The sequence below is a fragment of the Idiotropiscis lumnitzeri genome, chromosome 15, assembly GCF_059441095.1.
Source record: "Idiotropiscis lumnitzeri isolate Australia: NSW breed Sydney's pygmy pipehorse chromosome 15, RoL_Ilum_1.0, whole genome shotgun sequence".
NCBI classification, from domain to species: domain Eukaryota; kingdom Metazoa; phylum Chordata; class Actinopteri; order Syngnathiformes; family Syngnathidae; genus Idiotropiscis; species Idiotropiscis lumnitzeri.
In genome coordinates, this window is record NC_142405.1 from 3676495 (window position 1) to 3699945 (window position 23451).

Consider the following 23451-nt stretch of genomic DNA (forward strand, 5'->3'; position numbering starts at 1 on the left):
TGCTCATGCTCGACCATCAACTTGATCAGTTTTCTGGTGTCCTCTGGCGTCCCTGCGGAGGAAATAAAACACGCTCGAGATTGACTACGGTAACAAATAGCGATGACCATCATCAATCACGGTGCAAAATGACTGACATTGGTATCGCTTCCGCCTCAGTTCGGCCAACTTGTCAGCACGCGCAATGCATCCTGGGAAATGAGTCCTAGCGCCCCTTCCTCTTCGTCGTCTGGGAACGTGTCCCCGGAGGTGACACTGCCACCTGTGGGTGACAGTTGGGCGAGCACGGCTAACTGAACTGGGCTGAACAAAGCAACCACGTTTCCAACTCGTTCACTTAAAGAGGATTCCAAAATAGCTTCGATTGCAGATTTATGAAAAAAAATGAAATTTCCCAAATTGTGACATATAGGACATTTGGGCGTTGCATGTGGCCTATTGAGTACGTATACGAGTGTTGTTTTACCCTGCTCTTGAACGCACCACCTTGATAAACTGGAGTTCACTTATATGCAAAAGTGATGTCACACTTATATTACATGGTCATTAACAAACACACGGTTCATTCTGTACCCTTTAATATTCAAAAACAATTTCATAGTTTTACTATTTACAGTCTTAATATTTAATGCACATGTATTTCATTGTATATTTAAAAAAAGAAAAAGCTTTTTTTTTGGGCAGGAAGCAGTTCCTTGATTGACCATTTGCGGCTTGAGGCTCAGGGGATGTCTGGTGGTGTCTTGTGAACACTTTTTGTGTTTACTTCTTCTTGTTCTCCTTGCAGGCGACCACATAACGCTGAGCCACATTGAGAGGCGGCGAGTAGCCGTCGGCGTACGACGTGTCCTCGAACAACACAGAGTAGTCGTCCTGGGGCTGCATTAACGTCAAACACACCGTCATTTTCTGCACTGTCCATGTGAAATAATGTGCCATATTTGTATAATACAGGGCAGGAAATTCGGATAGAATGTTTTTAAGAACAACAAAAAAAATGGATTCCCCAATTATTCAAAAAATTATCGACAAATTTATCTATTATTAAAATTATCATTAGTGAGCAGCTCTTCAATTGAATAAGTGCAGCTAATCCATGAGATCGGTAAGACCGGATGAGTCACAGAAAGGCATACAAGAAAATGCTCACAGATCAAATTTCTGTTGTGAATTTGACACTAAAGTAAAAAGTAGTGAAAGATCCAACAGTTGAGGCAAGGTGCAATGAAGTTGAGTGAGGGTCACTTAGCGTGCGTGTGTGTGTGAGACTGACCCTGTGCGGCGGGGCGTGTATGAGGGCCCGGTAGAAGCAGGTGGTCTGCGGGTAAAGGGCGAGCACCAGCTGGTCTTTGCTGAAGAGCGCCTCGGGGTCCGTCTCGGGGTTGGCCTTCCACTGCGGCAGCGGGATGATGCGACGTCTGCTCAGTGTGTGTCGCCTGGCGGGTGCACACACACACGCACATACACACACAGGAAGTGATATCAGATCCTGGCAGTGTGGCTGACAATGAACTTCCGGCATACTCACTCTTTGCCCTCTTCGTCGATGTCATCCACCTCGTACCTGGAAGAGGTCACAAATGTTGAGTGTGGCAGCAAGCTGCGTCACCACAAGCACGGGTCCTGTTTTGTCATTTGAAATGTTCAACAACAAGAAAATCCAAATGGTGCCACCTCTACCTCCATTTGACCCGGGAAAAACTGTTTATATACAATTTCTGGCACTTGACACAGCAGCTCAACTGTCAGCCCACGGTCGTGGACCTTGATTAATCTTTGAAAATGAGAAAAATGTGTACCGTAGCTGATCCATTTTAAGTTGTAATAACAGTGTTTAGAGCTAGATGGCAGACATCTCAGACTTGACGCTTGTCACATTGTTACTTGGACTCGACCGATCAGAAAATAGAGGAGGCGAGGCGAGGTGAGGCGCTTACTTGTTGGCGGCGTGGCTGTAGCTGACGACCTCTGCCAGAATCCACTGCTCATCTCCATCCACCGCCTTGACCCTGGCTGCCACCTTGTCTCCCTGCTTGGCCACGTAGTCGCCATTGGCGGGCGTGGCCCCACACAGAGGAGGCGGGCTGCATTTCAAAAGTCAATATTGCAGACGATCAGGTTAACGTCACCGTGGCTGCCAAGACTGTCGGATGCTACAAATTCCAGTAATTGTGGAGCCCCTAGTAAAAGCACAAAAGTATGCGGGGGGATGTGGCACGCAACTCCGACGCATAACAAATACACTAGTAGCAAAATTAAGCGAGTCAAGTAAAAAAACGGCGCCGCTGTACCTTTCTCCGGGCTTGCCGATCCAGAGCGGCAGCGTCATGGCCGACTGCTGGAGGAGTGTCATGAGAACGCCTCGCCGCATGGTCTTTCTGGGGGGGTCGCTGTCGCTATAAACGCCGGCCATCTTGGCGGCTGCAATGGACAAAAGGTGTCGTTAGTGTACGCCGGTGGCGCGAAAGACGGGATGGGACGCAGGCGCGCACGCACCGATTCTTCGCTCCTCCAATAATGACTTGATCTCCGCGATTTTGTCCAGAGCGCGACGCAGGATCCTGAACACCAGACAAACGTCAACCATTACCATGTTATCATGACATGTTATGTTCTTGTGTTTCTATGACAACACTCTGGTTGTTATGCGCTACCATGACAATATTTTACACACTGTCAATTGTCTGCACACGTTACAACCATGTGTTGCCCCGACATGTTCGATGCAAAATCCCGTTACCATGATAACACCTTACACGTGTCAATGGTTTCCATGACAACCGTAGTTTACTGACCCACACTCTGCCTCCGCGTCTGCCTTGGCGGTGGTGTAAAGTCCTCTCAGCTTGGTGCGGTAGTACGGTGACGCTGCGGGACAACAAGTGGGCGCTCAAGTGAATCAAGTACTGAACGAGGCGTGCGGCAAAGAAAGACGCCTACTGACTTTTGTTTTCCGTCTGCATCCTCTCGTGGGTTTTGTGGATGTTGAGCAGGTTGTGCTCGCTGCGTGACCTCTCCTCCTGAAACACAGTGCACATATTTGATATTGTGACCTCCTGACAGAAGTGCACACAAACACGTATGATGACAACATGCGAGCTGACCTGCGTGTGTTTGATGAGCTGATGGAGTTCAGTGAGCAGCTCAGCGATCTTGGTATCTGCTGACATCTCCTAATGTTGACTGATGTTAACATAAAACATCACACATATTGTCATAAAAAGGTGAGCGGTGCAACTATTAACTGACAACTATTTCAAGAATCCATTTATTGTTTAGAGACTTTGGTGAACTTAAAATCGCCCAAATCCTTCATATTTCCGCCTCTTAACAGGATCCTATTTATGTTGTCCTCCAATATGAGGGATAAAAATACTTTTATAATTTTTTAAAATCATTATTTCTAAAACAAAAACCAAAGAAACGGGCGAGTGCCAAAATTGGAGTTGCCAACCAATAACAATGAAAATAATAATAATGGTAATTATATATGTTGTAACTGATGAACTACCAGCTGTCCGCTTCAATGTGCTAGCGGCACTGATGTTATGCTAGGCTACTATTAGCCACAAGCTAAAAACAAAACTGCACGCGTTCTTGTATGACATTCATTTACATCAGCAGGCAACACTTGCACGGATTGACATAAAAGCATTAGAAGCGGCGTACGGACACAAATGAACGTTCCAAATGTTGTCCACTTGCTAGCGGGGTTGCTTCGTCTTCCCCTTCTACCGGTCAGCTCTTCTTCGTCTTCTTTTTCCTGCTGTCGAAACGGAGGCGGGCGGGGCGCACTGCCACCTGGTGGACACCACCAGGCGCCGAACAGCATGTGGAATGTCGGTCAGAGGAACCGCGCCAAACCGGGGCCGTCAGAAATCGGTGTAGCTCCATTTAAGCCCCCCCCCCCAGTATTTTATTTGATATCCCAAAATATATGTAGATTATTTTCTTTGCCCCCCTATGTATTGTGTTGATCATGTGCATTGTCTGCACACGCGAGTGCGGTGCACGCGTTATTTCAGCAAATGCAAACTACTTCTTATCTTGTGTGACCTGCTTCTCCGCCAATGCACCTGTGTCACGCAAACAGAGTGCACTCAAACACGCGCGTGCACACAAAACGCGTGTGTGTTGTGTGACATTCTGCAGCCTTTTACTTGTGGTTTGTCAACGACCTTGTCCTGGTTTTTCAGCTGATAAAAGTTGGATGGTTGTGGGTCATCGTGGGGCGGCGGAAAGATAAAAAAAAAAAACCTCAAGGAAACGAGGTCACACACGTTGATCACAAGCATTCAACGGGAGCACGTGCAAAATAAAATGCTTTAAGTTTCGGCTTTATGTAGCAAACGTCACAAATTTAACGCTTGAGGTCATAAAACCTAATGGTTCAAAGACAGATGACTCTTGTTATGTGTAATAAAGTAAGTGATTTCCCAAACAACTGTTGAAGCTTCCATCTTTTGCACGGCTGCGCAATCATCAAATGAACATGAGAGCTTAAATATCCAATTAATTGACGACAAATTAACTGACAAAGACCAAAACAGCGCAATTAAGCTGATTAGTTAGTTTTAATCAGTTTAGCATTTTTTTCTAATTTGGTTTTCTTACTTTGTTCATTCACCATAATAAGCTTAGTTTTAACTTTATCCTCCTTTTCGTTTATGCATGCATTGCCATCTGTGCACATACTGCACATATCCTACTGGCCAAAGGTGGTACTACAGCTTAATGCTCCCCTATGTGAACAATTCAAATTCATGCAGTTCAATGTGTAGTTGGAGAGCTGAATAAAAACAGAAACAATCTGAGTTTGAAAATACACGAGGGACTTGAATGTGGCTCTCTTGGACCAGCTGAACACAATTTTCAAGTCATTGTGGCCTAAATTCTACAAGGGAAAAGGAAAGTCTTCAAGGCTACTTTCCCGCTTTTGTCCAGCTCATCCCAAAGCAGTCCAGATCTGGACACTGGGCCCGTATCTTTGTAGCACTCTGAAATGCACATTTTTCACATTTAGGTAACTTTTGGCAGTTGAGCACTTATTTTAATCGACCCATTTCAAGCTATTCATTCCCTGTAATCGCTACTCCACAGGGACACGACAAGGAAGTGTTGCTTGATTTTGTCTTGTGTTGTGGAATGTGTGAAAAGTGAACCTTGAGCTGCAAATGATGCAATAGCAGGAGGAGCCTGGAAGTTTCCAGCAAAACAGTGGAGTGGGGCGGCTCGGGGGAGGGAACTGGGCCATCCCATAAAAGCGCCATCTCACACAAACACGCAGGCAGCACCAGAACACAGCGAGTCAGAGTCAGATCCAGATCCAGACTGTTTGTTTATTTGGCCTGCGAGACGACGAGTAAAGCGGCGGCATGAGTCACGTGGACGTCAAGAACTTGAAGCCTAGCAACTTCGAGGACCAGTACTACGACCAGTACGAATACTACAACCTCAGTGACAAGTACACAGGTAGCCCGCATCATCATCTTCATTTTTATGTTTGTCTATGTGTGGCCTGCGATTGGCCGGGAGCAAAGTCTGCCTCTTACTCAAAGGCAGCTGGCATGAGCTACATAGAAAACGGTTGATCGTTGTTGCTGTTGTTGTTTTTCTCGGTGTCGCGCTGGCAATGATGACATCATCAGAGGGGGCGTCTCGCAAAGGCCGCACAAAGAAGGAGGCCAGCGAAAACACCAACAGGCACAACCCGGCCGGACACGAGCGCAAGATCGCAGAGAAACTTCAAAACAGCGACAAGAAGAGCAAAGAGTGAAAGTCAAAGGTCAACCTGCACTTTTTTTTTCTTCCTAACTCCCCTCCTCACGCTCATAACCAGCCAAGTTTATAATGTCACTCTGTAGGCCCCGCCTCTTAAAGGCCCATAAACCACTTTTCATTTTTGTGACTTTGATGTACAAAAATGACAATTTATAAAACTAGTTAATTTCAACACATTCTATTTTGCAGTATTTTTATACAAAATGGAATTCGTAAGGAATTTAATCATGTGCGTCGGTGTTGACCGTGTTTGTGGCCACGCCCCCAGGACTCATCTGACGGCTCAAGCGGACACGACCTGCAGTGACAATGGCACGGGAGCGACCACGTCGTCCGTCCCGGCGCCGACGTCCGTCCTGACGACCACGTCGGCTGCCTGTGACCCCCCCACCGCCCCGACGCGCCCACCCGCGGCGGTGGCGCGCGTGACGGCAGCGGGAACCTTTGGGTGTTGACATGGTGGATTTCGAAATAATGTTTAAAAATCGTTTGTTGAAAAAAGAAACAATAAAGATGACGTGAGCAACACTGGCCTCTGCTGGACTGACAGTCACATGGCGCTATTCTGCACAATTTTGAAATATTCGCCACACTATTTTTTGTGTCCTTCTAATAATACAGCAAGTACCATTCCAAATATGATCATCTAAGTCAAGACACGTTTCTAAGAACGCCGTTCAGAAACAAGCAAACGTGAGCGCTCGTCATCAATCACTCTACAGGTGCGACGCCCACGCTGTCGCCTTCGTCACCTTCTCAAGCTCGACTCCATGTTTCTGTGCGTGTCACTCACACGGTCGACAAGGGCGCTTATTGAGGTCACCTGCAGCTGCTGACCTTTGACCCCACTCCTGATGGCCAGGGAGCAGACGAGCAGTCAGGCCAAACGTGTGCATGCGTGTGTGTGTGTGTGTGTGTGTGTGAAAGAATCACGAAGCTGCTCCTTGTCACCACAGAAAGTTGCCTTTCCTTTCCTCGTCCATATGTCCAGCAGGAGGCAACAGAAATGTTTGCCAACACAAAAATATTCCACTACTCTGTGTGTGTGTGTGTGTGTGTGTGTGTGTGCTGCGTGGGAGGAATTGATTCACGGAGAATTTTATCAAGGCCATCCTCACTCTCTACAACACCCTAGACACACACACACACACCCACACACACACGGCGTTGTGTGTTTATGTGTGTGAGAGAGAGTGAGTGCATGTAATTCAGCATGTACATACATGTGTGAGTCAACACGTGTACGTGTGGCTGTGTGTGTGTGTTTTATTGTTGCAACAAAATCGGATTGTGTTATGAAGAAGAAAAAAACATTGAACACGAAGAAATGACACGACGATATTCATCATAATGTGATGCAATATTTAGAAAAAGTGTTGGCGTTATGGGGAGCGCAGTGCAGTGATGGCTGGTGGGAAGGGGGGGGTGCGCGCGTGTGTGTGTGTGTGTTGGATGCATCCACGTATCATTAACTATCATTAAGCACAAATTATATAGAAAGGAAGACGAAAAAGACGAGGAGAGCAGATGCTACGTTTACTTTACACCCACACCAAAGCCCCCCCCCCCAACCGAAGCATCTGCAAAAGGGGGGTGTTGTTGTAGTGGGGGGAGAGTGTGTTGGGGAGGAAGGGGGGTGGGGGGATCGTGATAAAAGGAAGAGCTTCAAGTCTCCTTGCAGGATGGAAAGGAAACAGAGGGAAGAGCACAAATAAGGGTAAAGAAAAAAAAAAGGAGTGAATTAACGGACCCCCCCCCCAAGCCTGGTTGCTTGTTCCCCCTCTGCTGGCTGGATGCCACCGCCCGCCTTCGTCTCCACCTGTTAGTTGACACCCTCATCTGCTGGACTACACTTGTTTCAGCTTCGTCTGCATCAACTCAACTAGGTGAGACGCGCGCACACACCCCCCCGCACACACACACACACACACACACACACCCAAACACTCGTCACTCAAGTGCAACAAAAGTGAAGGCAGCCACAAGTGGACACGTCAAGCATGTTTGCGCGCAATGTGGACTGCTATGATGTGTCGTGATGCAGAATGATCGGTCAGAGCAAACATGCCACGTGCTCTTCTTCACTTTTTTTTTATTGTTGCACACATTTATGATTTACAGTGAATTTAAATATGTTTATATGCAATTACAAATCGTTAAGTTGCTGCAATTCAGATCCATCGCTCTGGAGCGCCCTCCTGTGGCGGTCACGTGAAGCGCATCAATATGTCCTCAGTCTACACAAGTGCGCACACACGCGCACGCACACGCACACACACACGCACGCACGCACGCACTCACTAAACACACACAAGGTTGTCAGTCAGGATTGGAAGGAGACGATGAAAAGAGCGTGAAAATGAGCTGGGAAGGAGACATCTGTGGACGGCGAGAATGGTCGCAGAGATACGAGCGAGCGAGTCAATCCTTTCACGGGCGTTCTTAGCATTTGATGTCACATGACTTCAACGCAGACGACAAAGTCTCGCAGCTGCAGATGAGCAAACTGCTTGTGAAGCAACCAATAAGTGGTCCGTTTTCATCGACAGGCGGCTTTTTGATTGACAGGTGGTCCGCTTTGATTTTCTGCGTTTTGCGGTTCTTTTGTGGGCCATCGCTCACAAAAGGAATCAAGAATCCAATCAAAAGTTCAGCGTTGATCAAAAGGCCGTCTGTTTCCATCAAAAAGTGGTCTGTACATTGACAGGTGGCCTCGTTTCACCTCTATGTCACATCTGAAATAATCAATCAATCAATCCTCGTCGCGTGTTCAGGCCGGATGAACGCGAGGCGGACCAGAAAGAAGCTGAGCATCTCCATCCGAGAGCACATGGCCATCGACGTGTGTCCGGGTCCCATCCGACCCATCCGCCAGATCTCGGACTACTTCCCCCGTCGCTCGCCCACCTCCCCTAGCCCGCCATCGGGCATCGGCTCCTCTGGGACGGCGTCCGGCGAGGGGGGCGGGGACGCCGACACCTCAGTGGACGCCATTGGCTCGGACAGCGACGACTGCAGTGAGGCTCGCCATCATTCTGTGGCTGGGTCCAAATTGGTAGGCTGCGTCCTCAAAAGGCCAAATTTAGAGGCCACATGACCAGTGACCAGAAAATGCAATCCAGTCTTCAAATCCGGCCTTTGTTTCCATGGAGACGAACCCTCATTGAAGGCTGTTTTTGAGCACTTTTTCTTCCGTTGGCGACGTTGCTTCCCGCTTCTTCTACACCGCGCTTATTCTTCTCTTGGACGTTCGCACGTTACAGTAGCACAGAAGACCGTCGGGTCACAAGGCCTGTCCGAATTGGTTGTGATTTATGCACTCGGTAGAGCCTCCATGAGGAGGAGCCTTTGAAGGCCTGTTAAGAGCCCTTGGGAGGATGCAGCCTACAAATTGGGACACAGCATGTGCGTGTGTCTACAGGCTACGTAGCATACACGCAAAGTTAGCATGCTGTCGTTAGCATGGGGAAGAGTATTTCATTCACTGCCATCCCCGGTAGAATTAATGTACTTTTTGACGTCTATATCCGTCAATGGGAGTGAATTAGTTAATTCGAAACTTAAATAAAGTCAAGTTGACCTCCCATTTTGTGGTTACATTTACTGCAAAAATGATCACACGGAACGTGGCACACTGATGTGTTGTGGGATGTCGGTTGTGTTTGTTCGTCGTGTGCAGCGGCGTTGGGAACTCTGGAGTTTGAGCTCAGGTACGAGCAGGCGACCAGTCAGTTGCATTGCACCGTGATCAGAGCCAAGGTGAGATGCAAAACAAAAGTGCGGGAACATAATCACTCACCGTCATGCCAACAATGTAAACAATATCACCCTTTTGTCAAGATAATCACATTAATGCGGTCAATATACAGTAACGCTTCCCGCCACAGGGTCTGAAGCCGATGGACTTCAACGGCTTGGCGGACCCGTACGTCAAAGTTCATCTGCTGCCAGGCGCTTGCAAGGTCAGACAGTAACCTGCCACGACTTCCAACAACACTGCTTCTCAAATTGTTTTTTTTTTTAATTACACCAAGCAGCATCTCAAAAATATTGCCTCCTAGTGATGGAGACACGCCCCCTGCACCAGAGTGGAAAAGATTCGGTGTTGCTAACATGCTAACCATGCTAAGTGTGTCCATCAGGCCAATAAACTGAAGACAAAGACCATCCGCAACTCTCTGAATCCGGAGTGGAACGAGACGCTGACCTACGTGGGAATCACGCAGCAAGACATGAAGAGGAAGACGCTCAGGTGGGTGCGCGTGTCCGTGCGTGTCACAAAAATTCAAACTACAATTGAAATTTGCGATGTACTGCACATAAAAGACTTCACATGACTTTTCACAATGTCAACGTGAAGACCCCCCCCCCCCCAAACTGGGCCGTTATTATTTCAATCCTTGTCGTTATCCCGCCTCGCGCCCCCGCAGGCTGACTGTGTGCGACGAAGACAAGTTGACTCACAACGAGTTGATCGGCGAGTCCAGGATTTCTCTCAAAAGAGTCAATGCGGACCACACTAAACATTTCCACACGTGCCTGGAACACCCTCCGCCGGTACGCTCTCTCTCTCTCTCTCTCTCTCTTTCGCACGCACACGCACACACGCGCACACGGTGTCACAAAATCATTAACACATACACTCACACTTACTCATTCACTTTGTCACACACACTCACTAAGAAAGTCTTTCTCACACTCACTCGTGCTCACTCAGACACGATTAAGTGAACATTGCGCACGTGCGCGTGTGTGTGCGTGTGTGCGTGTGCAGCTTCCGTCTCCCAGCATCACGGGTGAAGCTCTGCGAGGGATCTCCTGCTACTTGCGAGAGGTAAAAGCCGAACTTGAAGTGGTCAGAACATTTTTTGACGGCTCTATTTTTAACTATTTTTATCTTGACTCTATTTGGAACTGGTTTATCTTTAGTGGCCAAAGGTGTTCTTATAGGTGGCCTAAGGTGGTTTGGTAAACGGTTTAATTAAAATAGTCTATAATGTTTATGAATTATGAAGCCTCTGCCGGCACAGACTTTTTTTGTGGGGGGGTGATGAAAATGTAAATGAAAATGTGAGGACGGAATCAATTTAAAAGGACGAGGACGGACGGGGGTGGAGGATGATCATTTTATGAATCAGGATGGAGGGACGATTACGAAAGGGCACCCATGTACTGCACAAGCCGAGCGCGTAAGGCAATCGGTCCACTGACCTGACGGACATCGTCTTGTCCGCAGTGGGAGAACGAACAGCTGCACAGTTTGGAGGAACGAGGTCGCCTTCTCCTCTCGCTGCAGTTCTTGCCTCGGCCATGCGGCGGCGATGACGAGCCGGATGAGGACGGCGGCGGAGGTCTCTGCGTGGGCGTGAAGCGTTGCGCGCACCTGGCAGCCATGGACGTCAACGGCTTCTCCGACCCCTACGTCAAAATGTCACGTGAACAGCCTAGCCATTTTATTAGCATAATTAGCAGCGTGCTAAGATAATCATTTGCCTAGTCAACACATATCCTAACGAGTATGCTGAGATTTTGCGGTCCTTGCGACAGATACCTGAAGCCCGACATCCACAAGAAGTCCAAACACAAAACTGCTGTGATGAAAAGGACCCTAAACCCCGAATTTAACGAGGTACAATAATAATAACTACTAAAGGTGCAACAATTAATCTACAGCCAATCAATTATTAAATTAGTCGACTATTTTGCATATAGATGAATTGTTTAGAGAACTTGAAATTGTGAAACTCCTCTGAGTTCAGCCTCTCAGCCGTAAATATTCTGCAAACATATCCGATATACAATGCAAGTATTTGTTGCAGAATGTTTCCTAAAGCACGTGCGTGTGCTGCACAGGAGTTCTTCTACGAGATGTCATTGTCGGAGCTGGCCAACAAGACCCTGGAGGTGACGGTGTGGGACTACGACTTGGGACGCTCCAACGACTTCATAGGTGGGATTTTACGCCGATGCTGCGTTAGCATGCTAAGAGGCGACAGGCTAGCTCGAAACAGTGCTGGGAAAATTTTGGCACTTCCGACCACATTTGAGTTCATTTTAACAACAAAATAATTCTCATTTTTGCATTTTCTAAGAATTTAATTATTAATTAGTTAATAAATTAAATACAAAATTTACACATTTATAACCAACCAGTGTTAACAATTCATCAAAGTAATCAAAATATTATTATTGCCTAGCGTTCCGTCTAAAAGTCAAACACACAAATGCGGCTCCCTACACTTGTAAGTTAAGGTGGCCTACACTCCAGGACTCTCCTTCATGTTAACGCTCAGTAAGTCATACCTACTGCACATTTTGCGTCCCACGGACCATACTTTGTCCACCGATGCTGAGGCTAACCACATGGGCGTTCGCTCCAATTCCCTTCTAGGCGGCGTGTGTCTGGGGGCTCGCTCGCTGGGCGATGCCCTTCGCCACTGGACCGACTGCCTGAAGAACAAAGGCCGGCAGGTGGAGCGCTGGCACATCCTGACCAATCAGCTGCCCAAAAGCGGCAACCACGACTGAAGTTGTCTCGATGTGACTGCAACATCTGAAGATGCAGGAAGAGGCAGCAGACCATTGCTAATAATAAATAAATAAAATTAAAAAGACAGTTGGCGACTCTTTGCTGCACACGAAGCGATTGAGCACCGTACATTTAGTGATGTGCTGCAACAGAAAAAAATGGGACCCTGTATCATGATGAGACATGGTTCTGGTTTTACTATTTTTGTGCTTTATACTGTTTTCATTAGTCATTAGTTGTATTTGTTATTGTATGACTTCATGTACAGCACTTTGTATACTAAAGTGGTTGTCGAAAAGTGCGTTAGAAATACAGTTGACTTGAGATATAATTTACATTTATACACACACATGGATATTTTACTCATACAGGTGTTCTGAACACACGTTGCAGGACTTGTGAAATATTATTTGCAGTAAAGGGTATCAGTAGTTCCGACTCATCTGCTCTATGGACCTATTTACCACCTTCAATATGGCGGACGCGCTAACGTAATTCCAGGCTGCTCAAGAGTGGGTTCTGGTTGCGTTTGACGTCAAAGACAAGTGACGCGTCACGTTGGTGCTGCAACGTGACGTGACGTTCCTTCCGCCGCGAGCGACTGCAGCAAGCGGCGGGGGCGGGGCCAGCGTCGCGCGCGAACGTGCACTTGCCATCATAGCGAAGCTATTGGGGGGAGGCTGACGCAGGGAGGCTGCGGCATCCGACGGACGACAAGCGTCTCGCGACGCGCGCCTGTGATGTAGACGCGCTGCCTGCCTGCCTGCCCCCCGTCCCGACCCGTCCCGTCCTTCTTAACCCCCCGACCGCCCCCGCCATGCCGGCGGGGATGAAGCCGCTCGAGAAGTTCCTCAAGAAGCAGACGAGCGCGCTCAGCCGAGCCGGAGGAGGAGGAGGAGGTGGTGGTGGAGGAGGAGGAGGAGGACCGGGAGCCGGACCGGGAGGCGGCGGTGGAGGAGCGGACAAGGCCGGTGGCGGATTCGCCGCGTCGCGTCGGAGGGCCAGCTTGTCCCGCGTCGTCCCCTTCTTCAGGGAGCCTTCCCCAGAGGGGGGGCAGGCCCGCGAGGTCTTCAGGTAGGCGGCGGGGGCGTGCGTGCGTGCGTGTGCTTGTGTGCGTGCGCGCGCGCGAGCCGCTGTTTGAAGGAGCAAGGAGGGAGGGGAATGGGGGGCTGCGGGGGCCGCCGTTGTTACGCAACGCACCGAGCACAATGACGTCACGAACATCCTTCGGCTCAGGATCTGCAAACGATGACATACAGCCCGTCACACTGATCCACATTTGAAATGGATGCGCTGACATGATGCTGCTCCCACTGACCGTGGAAGAAGAAATCCGTGCGGCCTCTCTGACTGTAGAATGGTTCACTAGTAAATCGCATCATGTCAAAAAAAAAATCCTCCAGTCCACTAAAAATGGCAAAATGAATGGAAGCGTTTTATGATTCGGATTATTGTAGTGCATGTTTATGAAATTCATGCTCCGCGAGTTGAAACAAAGACAAAAAAAGTGCAGTGGAAATTCTTTCTTTTAACAAATACTGTTTAAAATGCATACATGTGTCAACTTTTGGTCAGGCATTCAAGATGGGAGCGGTCGTGCTATGAGAAAATATAGAGCGAAGTAAGTTCTGTCGGTAGGTTATTAAAATTAAGTAATCACAGCCCCCATGGGGCCGAATAAGCTCCACTTCTGACAAGTATCGTTCTCACAAAAGGCTTACGATGAGTAATTAACAGAAGGAAAGGCAGACAAGCCATGCTAATTGCTAAGCTAACCTTTTGCTTTTGCGAAAGACAGGAACAAGCGCTTGGATGACGAAGTACACGTCACAGACGTCTCGCTGGAACCGCGTTAAAACAATGCGTGTCTGGAGAGGAATCATATACAATAAATGGTACACATGCAGCTAAACAGGAAGCTGACAGCTGCGGGAAAAGTGGCATTGAACTCACTCAGTGGGCCCCGCCCCTTAAAGGCATGCATCCAACACTCGAAAGGCACGTATTCGGGACGAAAAGCGAGTTTTTGTCAACTGAGCTCGGTCACGCAAAACATCCAACTGATTCACGATAGCGCTGATTGAGAACATGACGACGTTGCCGGGATGAGCAGAACTTTGATTGTTGCCCCCCCCTCCCCCTCCCTCCGCGCAGCCCCGACAGCGAGGACGCCCCCCCCTGGCCGTTGGCCGGCGCGTCGCTCAACGGCTCGGCCGGCGGCGACGCACGCAGCCCGTCCTTGTCCGGCGACGAACAGAGTTCCGAAGCCAGCCCGGCGGTGGAGAGTGCCGGCGCCGCCGTTCACGCCGACACGCCCCAAAATCTGATGCTCACCGTGCTGGACAGCGTGGCGGGAAAACGTTTTGTCAACTGCACAGGTGACAAACACGTTAGATTGATGCGAACGTCGTCTTTGTATGCAAAAATCATGAATGGCTTCCGTCAAAACCAGCGCTTCTCAACTGGAGCCGTCGCCAGACATTTTGCCATCTTGAGTCCCACTGCGGGCGGCATTTCCAGCAAGTGGGCATCTTTTAGCCTTCACAAGTCCAATATCAGGCATCAAGTCCCCGGAAGCAGTCGATTTTACGTTATTTAAGTGGTCGTCAGTGCACCCTCTAGTGGACAAAATTAGGAACAAGCGCGACTTTGATTAAAAAAAAAACGGGCAAGAGTGAATTTAATTTGAGTTATTTCGTTAGTTAACGCAAACGAAAACGGCCTTGTTCACCATATGTGAGCGACACTAACTCACAGGATGACACATCCGTCACACAGTGAGTTGAGGAGCTTCACGTAGTACTCTACTGCCATCTTGTGGTCTCTTTAGGCAATTTGATTTATTATTTTTTTTTGCAACTCCTGTCCGATTTTGTCTCACAGCGCAAGAATGCTGCCTACAGAAAATAATAAGCAAAGGTTACGGAATATTCTTAAAAACAATCGACGCATTCATTGCCCCACACAGGATTTAAGTTTTGTCATCCTGCTCACCCCAAAACTTGTTGAGACGCGTGCGCTTACATAATCACTGCACTTAAAATGATAGAGAACAGTGTGTTCATGCATGTTTGTCCTGGAATGTTGCTCGCGCATGCGCGCACACACGATAGTGAATGTGTGGGAGTGTGTGTGGTTGTTTTCTAACGTGGCGGCTTGACTTACTGCTGATGTCTGATTGGATGCCTAAAATAAGTATTCGTACACACATCATTCAATAATCACGGGAATAAGTCCAGTTCAAATAATCATCATGTGATGCGATGAAACACACATCACACACACAGAAGGTGGTCATGTCACTTCCTCTGCATCCTCTTACTGTCTCCATGGCAACCGTCTGCAGAGAGAGAGGGGGGGGGACTCTGGTACGACACGCCCACTGCAGCACGTTTTGCCTCCCACATATGAGCTTGCACACTCGCGCGCACATTTCTTCAGACGTGCCTTTATTTATTTATTTGTTCTATGTTTTGAGAGCATGTGTGCGCATGGATGCACATTTCCTCCCAAGCATTAAAAAATGTCATTTATGTAATTCAGCAAAATTATTCCAAATAATTAGGGGAATTTGGGGGGGGGGCTTGTCATCGTTTCCTAATTAATAAAGCCGAACATGCTGATTTAAACGAGATGCTGAGGCTAATTGGACTGGGGACTGTTCTACTTGACATTTTATCAATTAAAAAAAAAAAAAAAAATCCAGGCTTTTATCTCCAGTAGACCTGATGACTGCAAAAGCCTTCTGATGGATTTTGGCTCCGACTTTGGCATTGTTTTGTATTTTGTCCAAATGTGATGATTTTGTTTGTGCGTGTAGAGACGTTGCTGGATGACTTCATGTTGACTCATCCCATCTTCCTGACGGCCGACGCCTTCCAGCAAGTTCTACTGCAGCAGTATCCTCCAGCACACACGCCTGCACACGAGGCGCTGACCCAACACGCATCGCGACACGTCTCAACGCTCACCGAGGAATTTTGTTGTGCCTTTCCGCTTCCTTGACGTCACGCTCAGGTTTTGTCTGCGTGCGGGGGAGGGGCCGGGAGCCGAGGGGGAGGAGCCAGGAGAGGGCGGCGGGGGTCAGCCGTACGGGGAGACGGAGCCGACGCCAGATGGCGTCCGAAGGAAGCGGGCCGCGCTTAGCGTGGCCTTTCGCTACCTGGACACGTACCGAGAACTCCTGCAGGAGGAGGGAGACAAATTCCCCAAGGTGACTACACAACTACACAACAACAACTACACACCTTGACCAACAACCAACCACTGCGCTTGTGCCTGCACGCAGGAGTTGTACGTGTGCGCGCTTCAGGAGCTGAGTCGACATCCTGACCTGGTCGACGATGTCGTCAAACTGGAACGCTGGACACAAATCTTACACTGCTCGTACGTGCGCATGTACAGACACGCACAAACGATGAGGGGTGTGAAGTGTGTATGTGTGTTCAGTTGCAGTGAGGAGAAGGAAAGCCGCAGGAAGCAGGTGCGACCGCTCTTCCGCCATTTCCGGCGAATCGACGCCTGCCTGCAGCCCAGGGAGGCGTTCAGGGGCTCTGACGAGAGTACGACATTCCCACGCTCGTCAGTGGTGGGCGGGCCATTTGCTGGCTTGAGTTACGCCAACTAGCATGTCCGCTAACTCATTCACTACCAGCCGAGTAAAAAAAAAAAAAAAAAAAAATTGGAATAAATTCGCGCAATTTTATGGAACAAATTTGGGTTGTAAATGTGGGTCACTGTTTCCGATAGGCCCAGCTGTCCTTGCCCGCCCACCACTGATCCTCCTAATGCAGCGTACTAACGCGCACGCTAAGCTAACGGCCTGTCCGCGCACACAGTTTTTTGCAGAGTGTACACTCCCGACCACTCGTACGTGACCATCCGCAGCCGGCTGTCCTGCCGCGTGGGCGACATCCTGGCGTTGGTGCGAGAGAAGCTGCAGTACAGCGACGAGCGGCCGCTCCTTCCCGGCAAACTCATCCTGGTCGCCGTCACGTCGGCCGGAGGTCCGTCCACCGGCCGCGTGGTCACGCGCGTTAATGTCGCCGCGCTGACGCACGTGTTTCGTGTGTGCCCGTAGAGAAGGCGGTGTTCCGGCCAAGCGACGAAGCCGTCTTCACCACGCTGGGGGTCAACACGCATTTGTTCACCTGCCAACCCTCCGAGCTCGACTCCCTGGTCAGTACCCGCTATTATACATAACAATTCTTAGGTTCCATTCAATCCAATCAGTCCAGTTGAGGAACTAATTTTCCTGGAATGACTTTATACCTTGAAACTCGTATAAAATCGTCCAAGGTCTACGTCCAATTTTGCAATTATTGTATTATCAAAACGTGCTGTGGCCCCCTGGAGGCCGGTGGTGTTCATGACATGTTGAGGAAGCACGTCAATCTCCATCCCGGTCCTGTCAGCTCCCTCTACCCGAGGAGATCCACTGGACGCCCGGAGACAGTAAACTTCACGACATGTCGGCCGAGGAAGTGGCCAACCAGCTGGTGGCCTTCGACTGGGAGCTCTTCAGCTGCGTTCACGAGGTCGGTGCAAAGCAAGTCGCGGCCCCTGTCGCGTCCTGTAGCTTAATTTGCGGTGCTCCCCCACAGGTGGAGTTTGTATGTTACGTGTTCCACGGGGAGCAGTCCCGCTGGCGCCCCCTCAACCTGGAGTTGGTACTGCAGCGCTGCAGCGAGGTTCAGCATTGGGTCGCCACGGAGACGCTGCAGTGCCACTCGCTGCCCAAACGCATCCAGCTGCTCAGAAAGTTCATCAAGATTGCCGCGCTGTGAGACAAAAAAAACAAAAAAAAACAGCAACGTCGATCCGTCTCTGTCTCTTTCCATCCATCTGTCGGTCCGTCCGTCCAGCCGTCTCTCTGGCCACCCATCCGTCCATCTCTGTCCTCATCACACTTAGCAGGCATCTTTGCTGCAGTCCCATTCTTGACGAGCCCGCGAATACATTCATCCTGCACGTGTGTGTTTCAGCTGCAAACAACAGCAGGACCTTCTGTCCTTCCTGGCCGTGCTCCTGGGCTTGGACAACCCGGCACTCAGCAGACTGAGGCTCACCTGGGAGGTAACACACATGCACACAACACAACACAGAGTCCTGATCTCAAACCCATTGAGATGCGCGGGCAAGGATTTGTGTCACCATCTTGTGGCTTACAGTGGAATTACAGCCAAAATAAACAAAACTGAAATGGCAATGCCGGGGGGCCTCACTGTATAAGATGTGATTATTTTGTGGTGTTGAGTGAAGAATGACGTTAAATGTGTTTTGTGTGTCAGGGTCTTCCAGGAAAATTCCGGAAACAGTTTCAACAGTTTGAAAGCATCACTGTAAGTATTTTTGTTTATTGCATAGCATATGTTTATTGAATAATCTTTTTGTTGAAATTGCTGTTTTGCTGCCATCAGGATCCTTCCCGGAACCACAAGTCATACCGAGACCTGATCACCAGTCTCACGCCGCCGCTCATCCCCTTCACACCTCTGCTGCTCAAAGGCACGTTCAGCCACCCACTGGCACGCACACACCAGTTCTTAATAACGTTGCGTTTGGTTTTTTTTGGGCAGATTTGACTTTTCTTCACGAGAGTTGCAAAACATTTCACGGCCAACTTGTCAACTTTGACAAAATGGTAAGAAAGGTGTCCCTCAAGGCTCAATTTTAATCCTGCTTCTCTTTCACATCGACTCAACTGCACAGAGTATAGAAATCAAGTTTTCATTGATTGATTGATTGATTTTGTGCAGCACAAAGTGGCTGACATGGTGCGAAGCATCCGCAGATACCGCAGTGGACAACTGGGTAACACGCACGCACACACACACACACGCACACGCATGTACACAGGGCGCTAACAGTGGGCTTGTTCCCGCCAGTAGTCATGGATACGGAGACGTCGCCATCCCATTTGCAGACGAAAGCGTACGTGAGGCAGCTGCACGTCATCGACAACCAGAACCTGCTCTTCGACTTGTCCTGCAAACTCGAGCCCAGAGACGGATAGAAGCTACTACCCCCCCCCTCACCCTGATTTCCCTCCCTCCTCCCCCCAAAACACGTGACGGGGACACGCCAAGAGTTCATGTTGTGACACACGCAAAGATAAAGACAACGTGTGGAAAGATATGTGGAGACTGGCACAAGCAACATTTGCATTGGGCCCCGCCCACAAACAGTGAACAACACTCGTCATTTCCTTTTTTCACCTCCTTATTTCCTTCCTTCCTTCTTTTCTACTTCTCGCTCCACTTCAGTTATTTACCTCCTTTTGCTTTCTTTTCTTATCTTCCTTACTTCCTTTTTCACTTCCTTTCCACTTTTGATCACATCTTTACTTTCTTATCTCTTCCCTTTTCCTTGGTTGCTTTCTTCACTTCCTAATTCACTTCCCCACGTCCTTATTTCACTTGGATTCCTTTCCTTATTTGCGTTCCTCACTTCCTTTCCTTTTTTTCCTTTCCTGGCTTCCGTGTGACGTGACCGGACGCCTCCACCCAGGAAAAAGGTTTTGACTATTTTCCGGCGAAGCACTTTGACGACCCTCAGGGCTGCGAGGTTTTGTTTACTTCTTCTTCTATTGTCGTGCGACGACCTCATCATTATTATTATTATTATTATTAATATTGCTATTATTATTGTTTTTTTTTTTTTGCTGTTGTGCACAACAATATTTTGGTTGACTGACATGTTTAGCATAGCGATGTGTTTTGAGTCCCAAAGTCTCAAGGTGAGGTTGAAGCTGGACTTTTCCTTTTGAGGACTGCAAGGCACGAAAGCGCCGACTGCCGCCACTGGCGAGTCGTCCTCCGATGCTTTTCTTAGCAACGTGACAAGATTTCCTCAAAACGACCGTCAGTCAGAATGCTGAGTGCGCTTGGATTTGGAGGACGGGGTGGCAAAGTCATTCGAGTCGAGGGGTCGTATTCAGTCCGATATGGTCTCAAGTGCCCCCCGCCCCCACGGAGACCAGCAGACAGTATTTGTCGACTAATAAGCTAGAAATCATGACTTTTTTTTTTTGTAATTTTCCGGTTGTCAATCGAATGAGCGAACATTTGTCAATGAAACTTTGAGATCAGAGTGACGGATGGACTTTTTTTTTTTTTTTTTTTTATAAAACCTCTGATGATGTAGAGATCATCTTACATCCATGTGGAAAATTTGACAAGTTCAATTGACTCGTGAACTCTCGTGGCTACTTTTGCCGAAAAAAGGCGGCACTTCTCAATTTAGCCATTTCCCCACCAAAAAAAAAAAAAAAAATTCACGATTTATCATGAGAAGGTAACCCAAATTTGCGTGACAAATTTCACATTATGACGTGAGCTAGTTAGCGTCTAAAAATGTCGACGGCATTGACATGCAAAGTTATCACATGAAGGTGATAAATCACGTTTTAACAGGATACATAATTTGATTTTACTTATTACGTTAAAATGAGACATAATTCATCTGATGACTTTTTTTCTGTTGTGTGGCATGCGTATAAACGGGGATTATTTGCGAATGTCTCTCACAATTTTTTTTTTCAACAATTGAAAGTTTTTCCAAAATGCTCAGTCCAAGCTTTTAAGACAATTCCAGCGAGACGACGACGACGACCGCTTGTCACGTTGCTACTTTTATCACTCAGGCTAGGACGTTTGTGTAAATAGCCGCAGTGTAAATAGACGCAAAATCTATTTTACGTAAAAAGCGTCCAAGCTTGTTTTGGTTTTGTCGCCGGGTTTTGCGTCGATCGGATGCGGCGGCACGGAGCCAGCTAGCCGCATTCACAGCGAGGACGACCATGTTGTTGTTTCGAGACGACAGGTGGCTAGCGAACAAGCTAGTTCGTTAGCGAAGGATGGCGGATCGTTGACGCTTGAATATGAAAGTGGGATATTTTTCAAACTGGATTCTTTGTAATGTGACTTTTCTGCACTTGAAAATCTTGTCATGTTCCTTCCAAAATAAAAGCTGACGTGTGACTGATCTTTACGTCTACACTGACAGACGCGTAGACGTATGTCGTCTGTATCTGATCTTGCTCATATTGTATTTCTCTTGAGAGTCATTTATGCGCGACAAAATTTGAAAGAAGCAGCTAAAAATAGGCAAAGTACGCAAACTGTAGCGTGGGCGTCGCCTGCTTTTCCATCGGGACCACATTAAGGTTCGGCGTTTATTTGGGTTGGGGGGCACAGTCAGCAGCATTGTCACCCAATCCCCCTAATTAAGCTTCGCTGGCTGTTTCCAAGGTGACCAATCAAGTCGACTCAGCTGCAAATGCCTGTCATCGGGACGCTCCTCCAATCGGATAGCTCGGCCCACTGACCCCTCCCCCCTCATGGACCACCGCCCTCGGCCTTTAAAAGTTTTTGCACGCCGCTCGTCGTCCCGCCTGAGCTGTCGACTGCCAACGCACGGACGAGCTTCTTCAAGGTAGCGCATTCTTGGGCTTCATTCATCCTCCTGTTTTTTTTTTGTATTTTGTCTTGCTTTTATTATCAAGGTCAGACAATACAGAATGGAAAAAAAATGAAGTTGACTAAAACAAAACGCAACATACGACCTTGGAGTTTTGATTTTCGGCCCTGCTAACAGCATGCTAAATGCTAACGTTGCACGTTTGTGACGGGTGTCATTTGCGCTTCATATTAGAGTCGATGGTCAGTTGAATGGGGCAGCGGGGGCGGGGTTAAGTGTCTAATCATGTCAGCTGTCACTTGTCCCCCCTCGTCACATGATCCACAAGCAGCTGACGCTAAAGTTAGCATCAAGGAGGGCGGCGCGCGTACTGGTATGTCGTTACAGTGTGCAGCGGCGGCCGGGTGACACGTGGCTCTCTCTTCCTTTGCTCATCTTTTCACTTCCTTTCCGATTTTCCCGAGGCTCCAAATAAGCGGTTCAAGTTAAAAATTTGCTTTTTCTGCCTCATCAAAACACATTGAAAAGCCAAACTTGAGAATCACGGATGATGCCTGACTGATGACGTTGTACGTCCAGCCCAAAGCAGACATGGAGCGAACATTCATCGCAGTCAAGCCGGACGGCGTCCAGCGAGGCCTGTGCGGCGAGATCATCAAGCGCTTCGAGCAGAGGGGCTTCAGACTCGTCACGTGCAAGTTAATGCAGGTAAACGGGGCAGCGCACGCCGCAACACTCCGCCGACGCATCGTCGTCATTGCAGCGTGTTTGTCCGGCAGGCGTCCGAGGAGCACATGAAGACGCACTACGCCGACCTGAAGGACACTCCCTTCTACGCTGGGCTGTGCAAGTACATGGCGTCCGGACCCATTCTCGCCATGGTAATGTAATGGCGTGACGTGAGTGGGCACTCGGTGTCGTGAACGCCGCCGCCATGATGAATATGTCGTGTGTAGGTGTGGGAGGGGCGGAACATCGTCAAGTTGGCGCGAATGATGCTGGGAGAAACCAACCCAGCAGAGTCCAAACCCGGAAGCATCCGAGGAGACCTCTGCATCGACATTGGCAGGTGAGCGGGTTTGCAACCTTGTGAAGCGCGCCGCCGCTACTGACACTGATTGCCTGGCTAGGTGATTAGCATGCATGCTAACGACACCGCTAATGAGTGGTCTTCTGGCTAGGTAACTAGCATCCGAGCTAATTTTTTTTTTTCCCCCAGGAACGTGATCCACGGCAGCGACACAGTTGAAAACGCCAAGCGTGAGATTGATTTGTGGTTCAAGGCTGACGAGATGGTCGACTACGCCTCCTGTGCGCACGCCTGGCTCTACGAGTGAAACGCAAGCACGCCGCACTCAATGGCGATGGAAAGCAGTCGTCAATAAAGTCTCGTGATTGGTCGCATTGTGACTTTCAATTTGCTTTATTTGGCAACTCTTTTTTTTTTTTTTTTTCCTTTCAGTAATCTGTATTCTAACTAAATATACAGAACATTGAGAATTACTATAGAAGTAAGTTCTCTATACTGATCGGCAAGATTTAGGCAGCTAACATGGCAGTAACTGTGCCAGAATGTCCAGATTATCAATCCGGGCCCGTCTTTATGAACTCTGAAAATCGACTGAAATACTCTCTTAAAGTGACTAGTATACTTAGTAAATGGTACTTGTGCAATGTTATCTGGAGTTAGCAAAGCCAAACGTCAAGCTGCCTGCCTACCA

General features: G+C 48.5%; 5 protein-coding genes across 10 annotated transcripts; 4 read left to right on the plus strand and 1 right to left on the minus strand.

The window, feature by feature from the left end:
• Positions 1-561: 561 nt before the first annotated feature.
• sgf29 (SAGA complex associated factor 29) lies at positions 562-13461 on the minus strand. Of its 5 annotated transcripts, none has more exons than XM_088317256.1 (11): positions 12089-13461; positions 10993-11199; positions 3105-3183; positions 2945-3020; positions 2796-2868; positions 2497-2561; positions 2292-2421; positions 1938-2084; positions 1529-1564; positions 1274-1436; positions 562-879 (listed from the first exon to the last, which is right to left on the minus strand). In XM_088317256.1, the coding sequence occupies exons 3-11, from the start codon at positions 3168-3170 to the stop codon at positions 763-765; spliced, it is 873 nt and encodes a 290-aa protein (XP_088173382.1). In that variant the 5' UTR covers positions 3171-3183; positions 10993-11199; positions 12089-13461; the 3' UTR covers positions 562-762. The 5 variants fall into 5 exon arrangements, with proteins under 5 accessions (XP_088173382.1, XP_088173381.1, XP_088173383.1 ...); XM_088317255.1 differs by having other exon boundaries at positions 12085-13461; XM_088317257.1 differs by lacking the exon at positions 12089-13461 and having other exon boundaries at positions 10993-11470.
• Positions 5273-6309, plus strand: nupr1b (nuclear protein 1b). Its single transcript, XM_088317259.1, has 3 exons — positions 5273-5472; positions 5649-5785; positions 6050-6309. The coding sequence occupies exons 1-2, from the start codon at positions 5376-5378 to the stop codon at positions 5774-5776; spliced, it is 225 nt and encodes a 74-aa protein (XP_088173385.1). The 5' UTR covers positions 5273-5375; the 3' UTR covers positions 5777-5785; positions 6050-6309.
• doc2a (double C2-like domains, alpha) lies at positions 7421-12397 on the plus strand. Its single transcript, XM_088317246.1, has 11 exons — positions 7421-7667; positions 8556-8798; positions 9461-9540; positions 9669-9743; positions 9924-10033; positions 10212-10338; positions 10556-10615; positions 11018-11211; positions 11329-11410; positions 11635-11731; positions 12173-12397. The coding sequence occupies exons 2-11, from the start codon at positions 8561-8563 to the stop codon at positions 12307-12309; spliced, it is 1200 nt and encodes a 399-aa protein (XP_088173372.1). The 5' UTR covers positions 7421-7667; positions 8556-8560; the 3' UTR covers positions 12310-12397.
• rapgefl1 (Rap guanine nucleotide exchange factor (GEF)-like 1) lies at positions 12914-21295 on the plus strand. 2 transcript variants are annotated; one of them, XM_088317244.1, is made up of 16 exons: positions 12914-13384; positions 14465-14688; positions 16131-16209; positions 16328-16523; positions 16599-16696; positions 16760-16872; positions 17149-17316; positions 17391-17488; positions 17725-17847; positions 17914-18092; positions 18295-18385; positions 18601-18651; positions 18730-18817; positions 18889-18953; positions 19069-19123; positions 19198-21295. In XM_088317244.1, the coding sequence occupies exons 1-16, from the start codon at positions 13128-13130 to the stop codon at positions 19323-19325; spliced, it is 2013 nt and encodes a 670-aa protein (XP_088173370.1). In that variant the 5' UTR covers positions 12914-13127; the 3' UTR covers positions 19326-21295. The 2 variants fall into 2 exon arrangements, with proteins under 2 accessions (XP_088173370.1, XP_088173371.1); XM_088317245.1 differs by having other exon boundaries at positions 19201-21295.
• A 286-nt stretch (positions 21296-21581) lies between these two features.
• On the plus strand, positions 21582-23134 carry LOC148322264 (nucleoside diphosphate kinase B-like). Its single transcript, XM_088317258.1, has 5 exons — positions 21582-21745; positions 22310-22438; positions 22510-22611; positions 22687-22799; positions 22950-23134. Exons 2-5 carry the CDS (start codon positions 22322-22324, stop codon positions 23065-23067), a joined length of 450 nt encoding a protein of 149 aa, XP_088173384.1. The 5' UTR covers positions 21582-21745; positions 22310-22321; the 3' UTR covers positions 23068-23134.
• Positions 23135-23451: the final 317 nt, after the last annotated feature.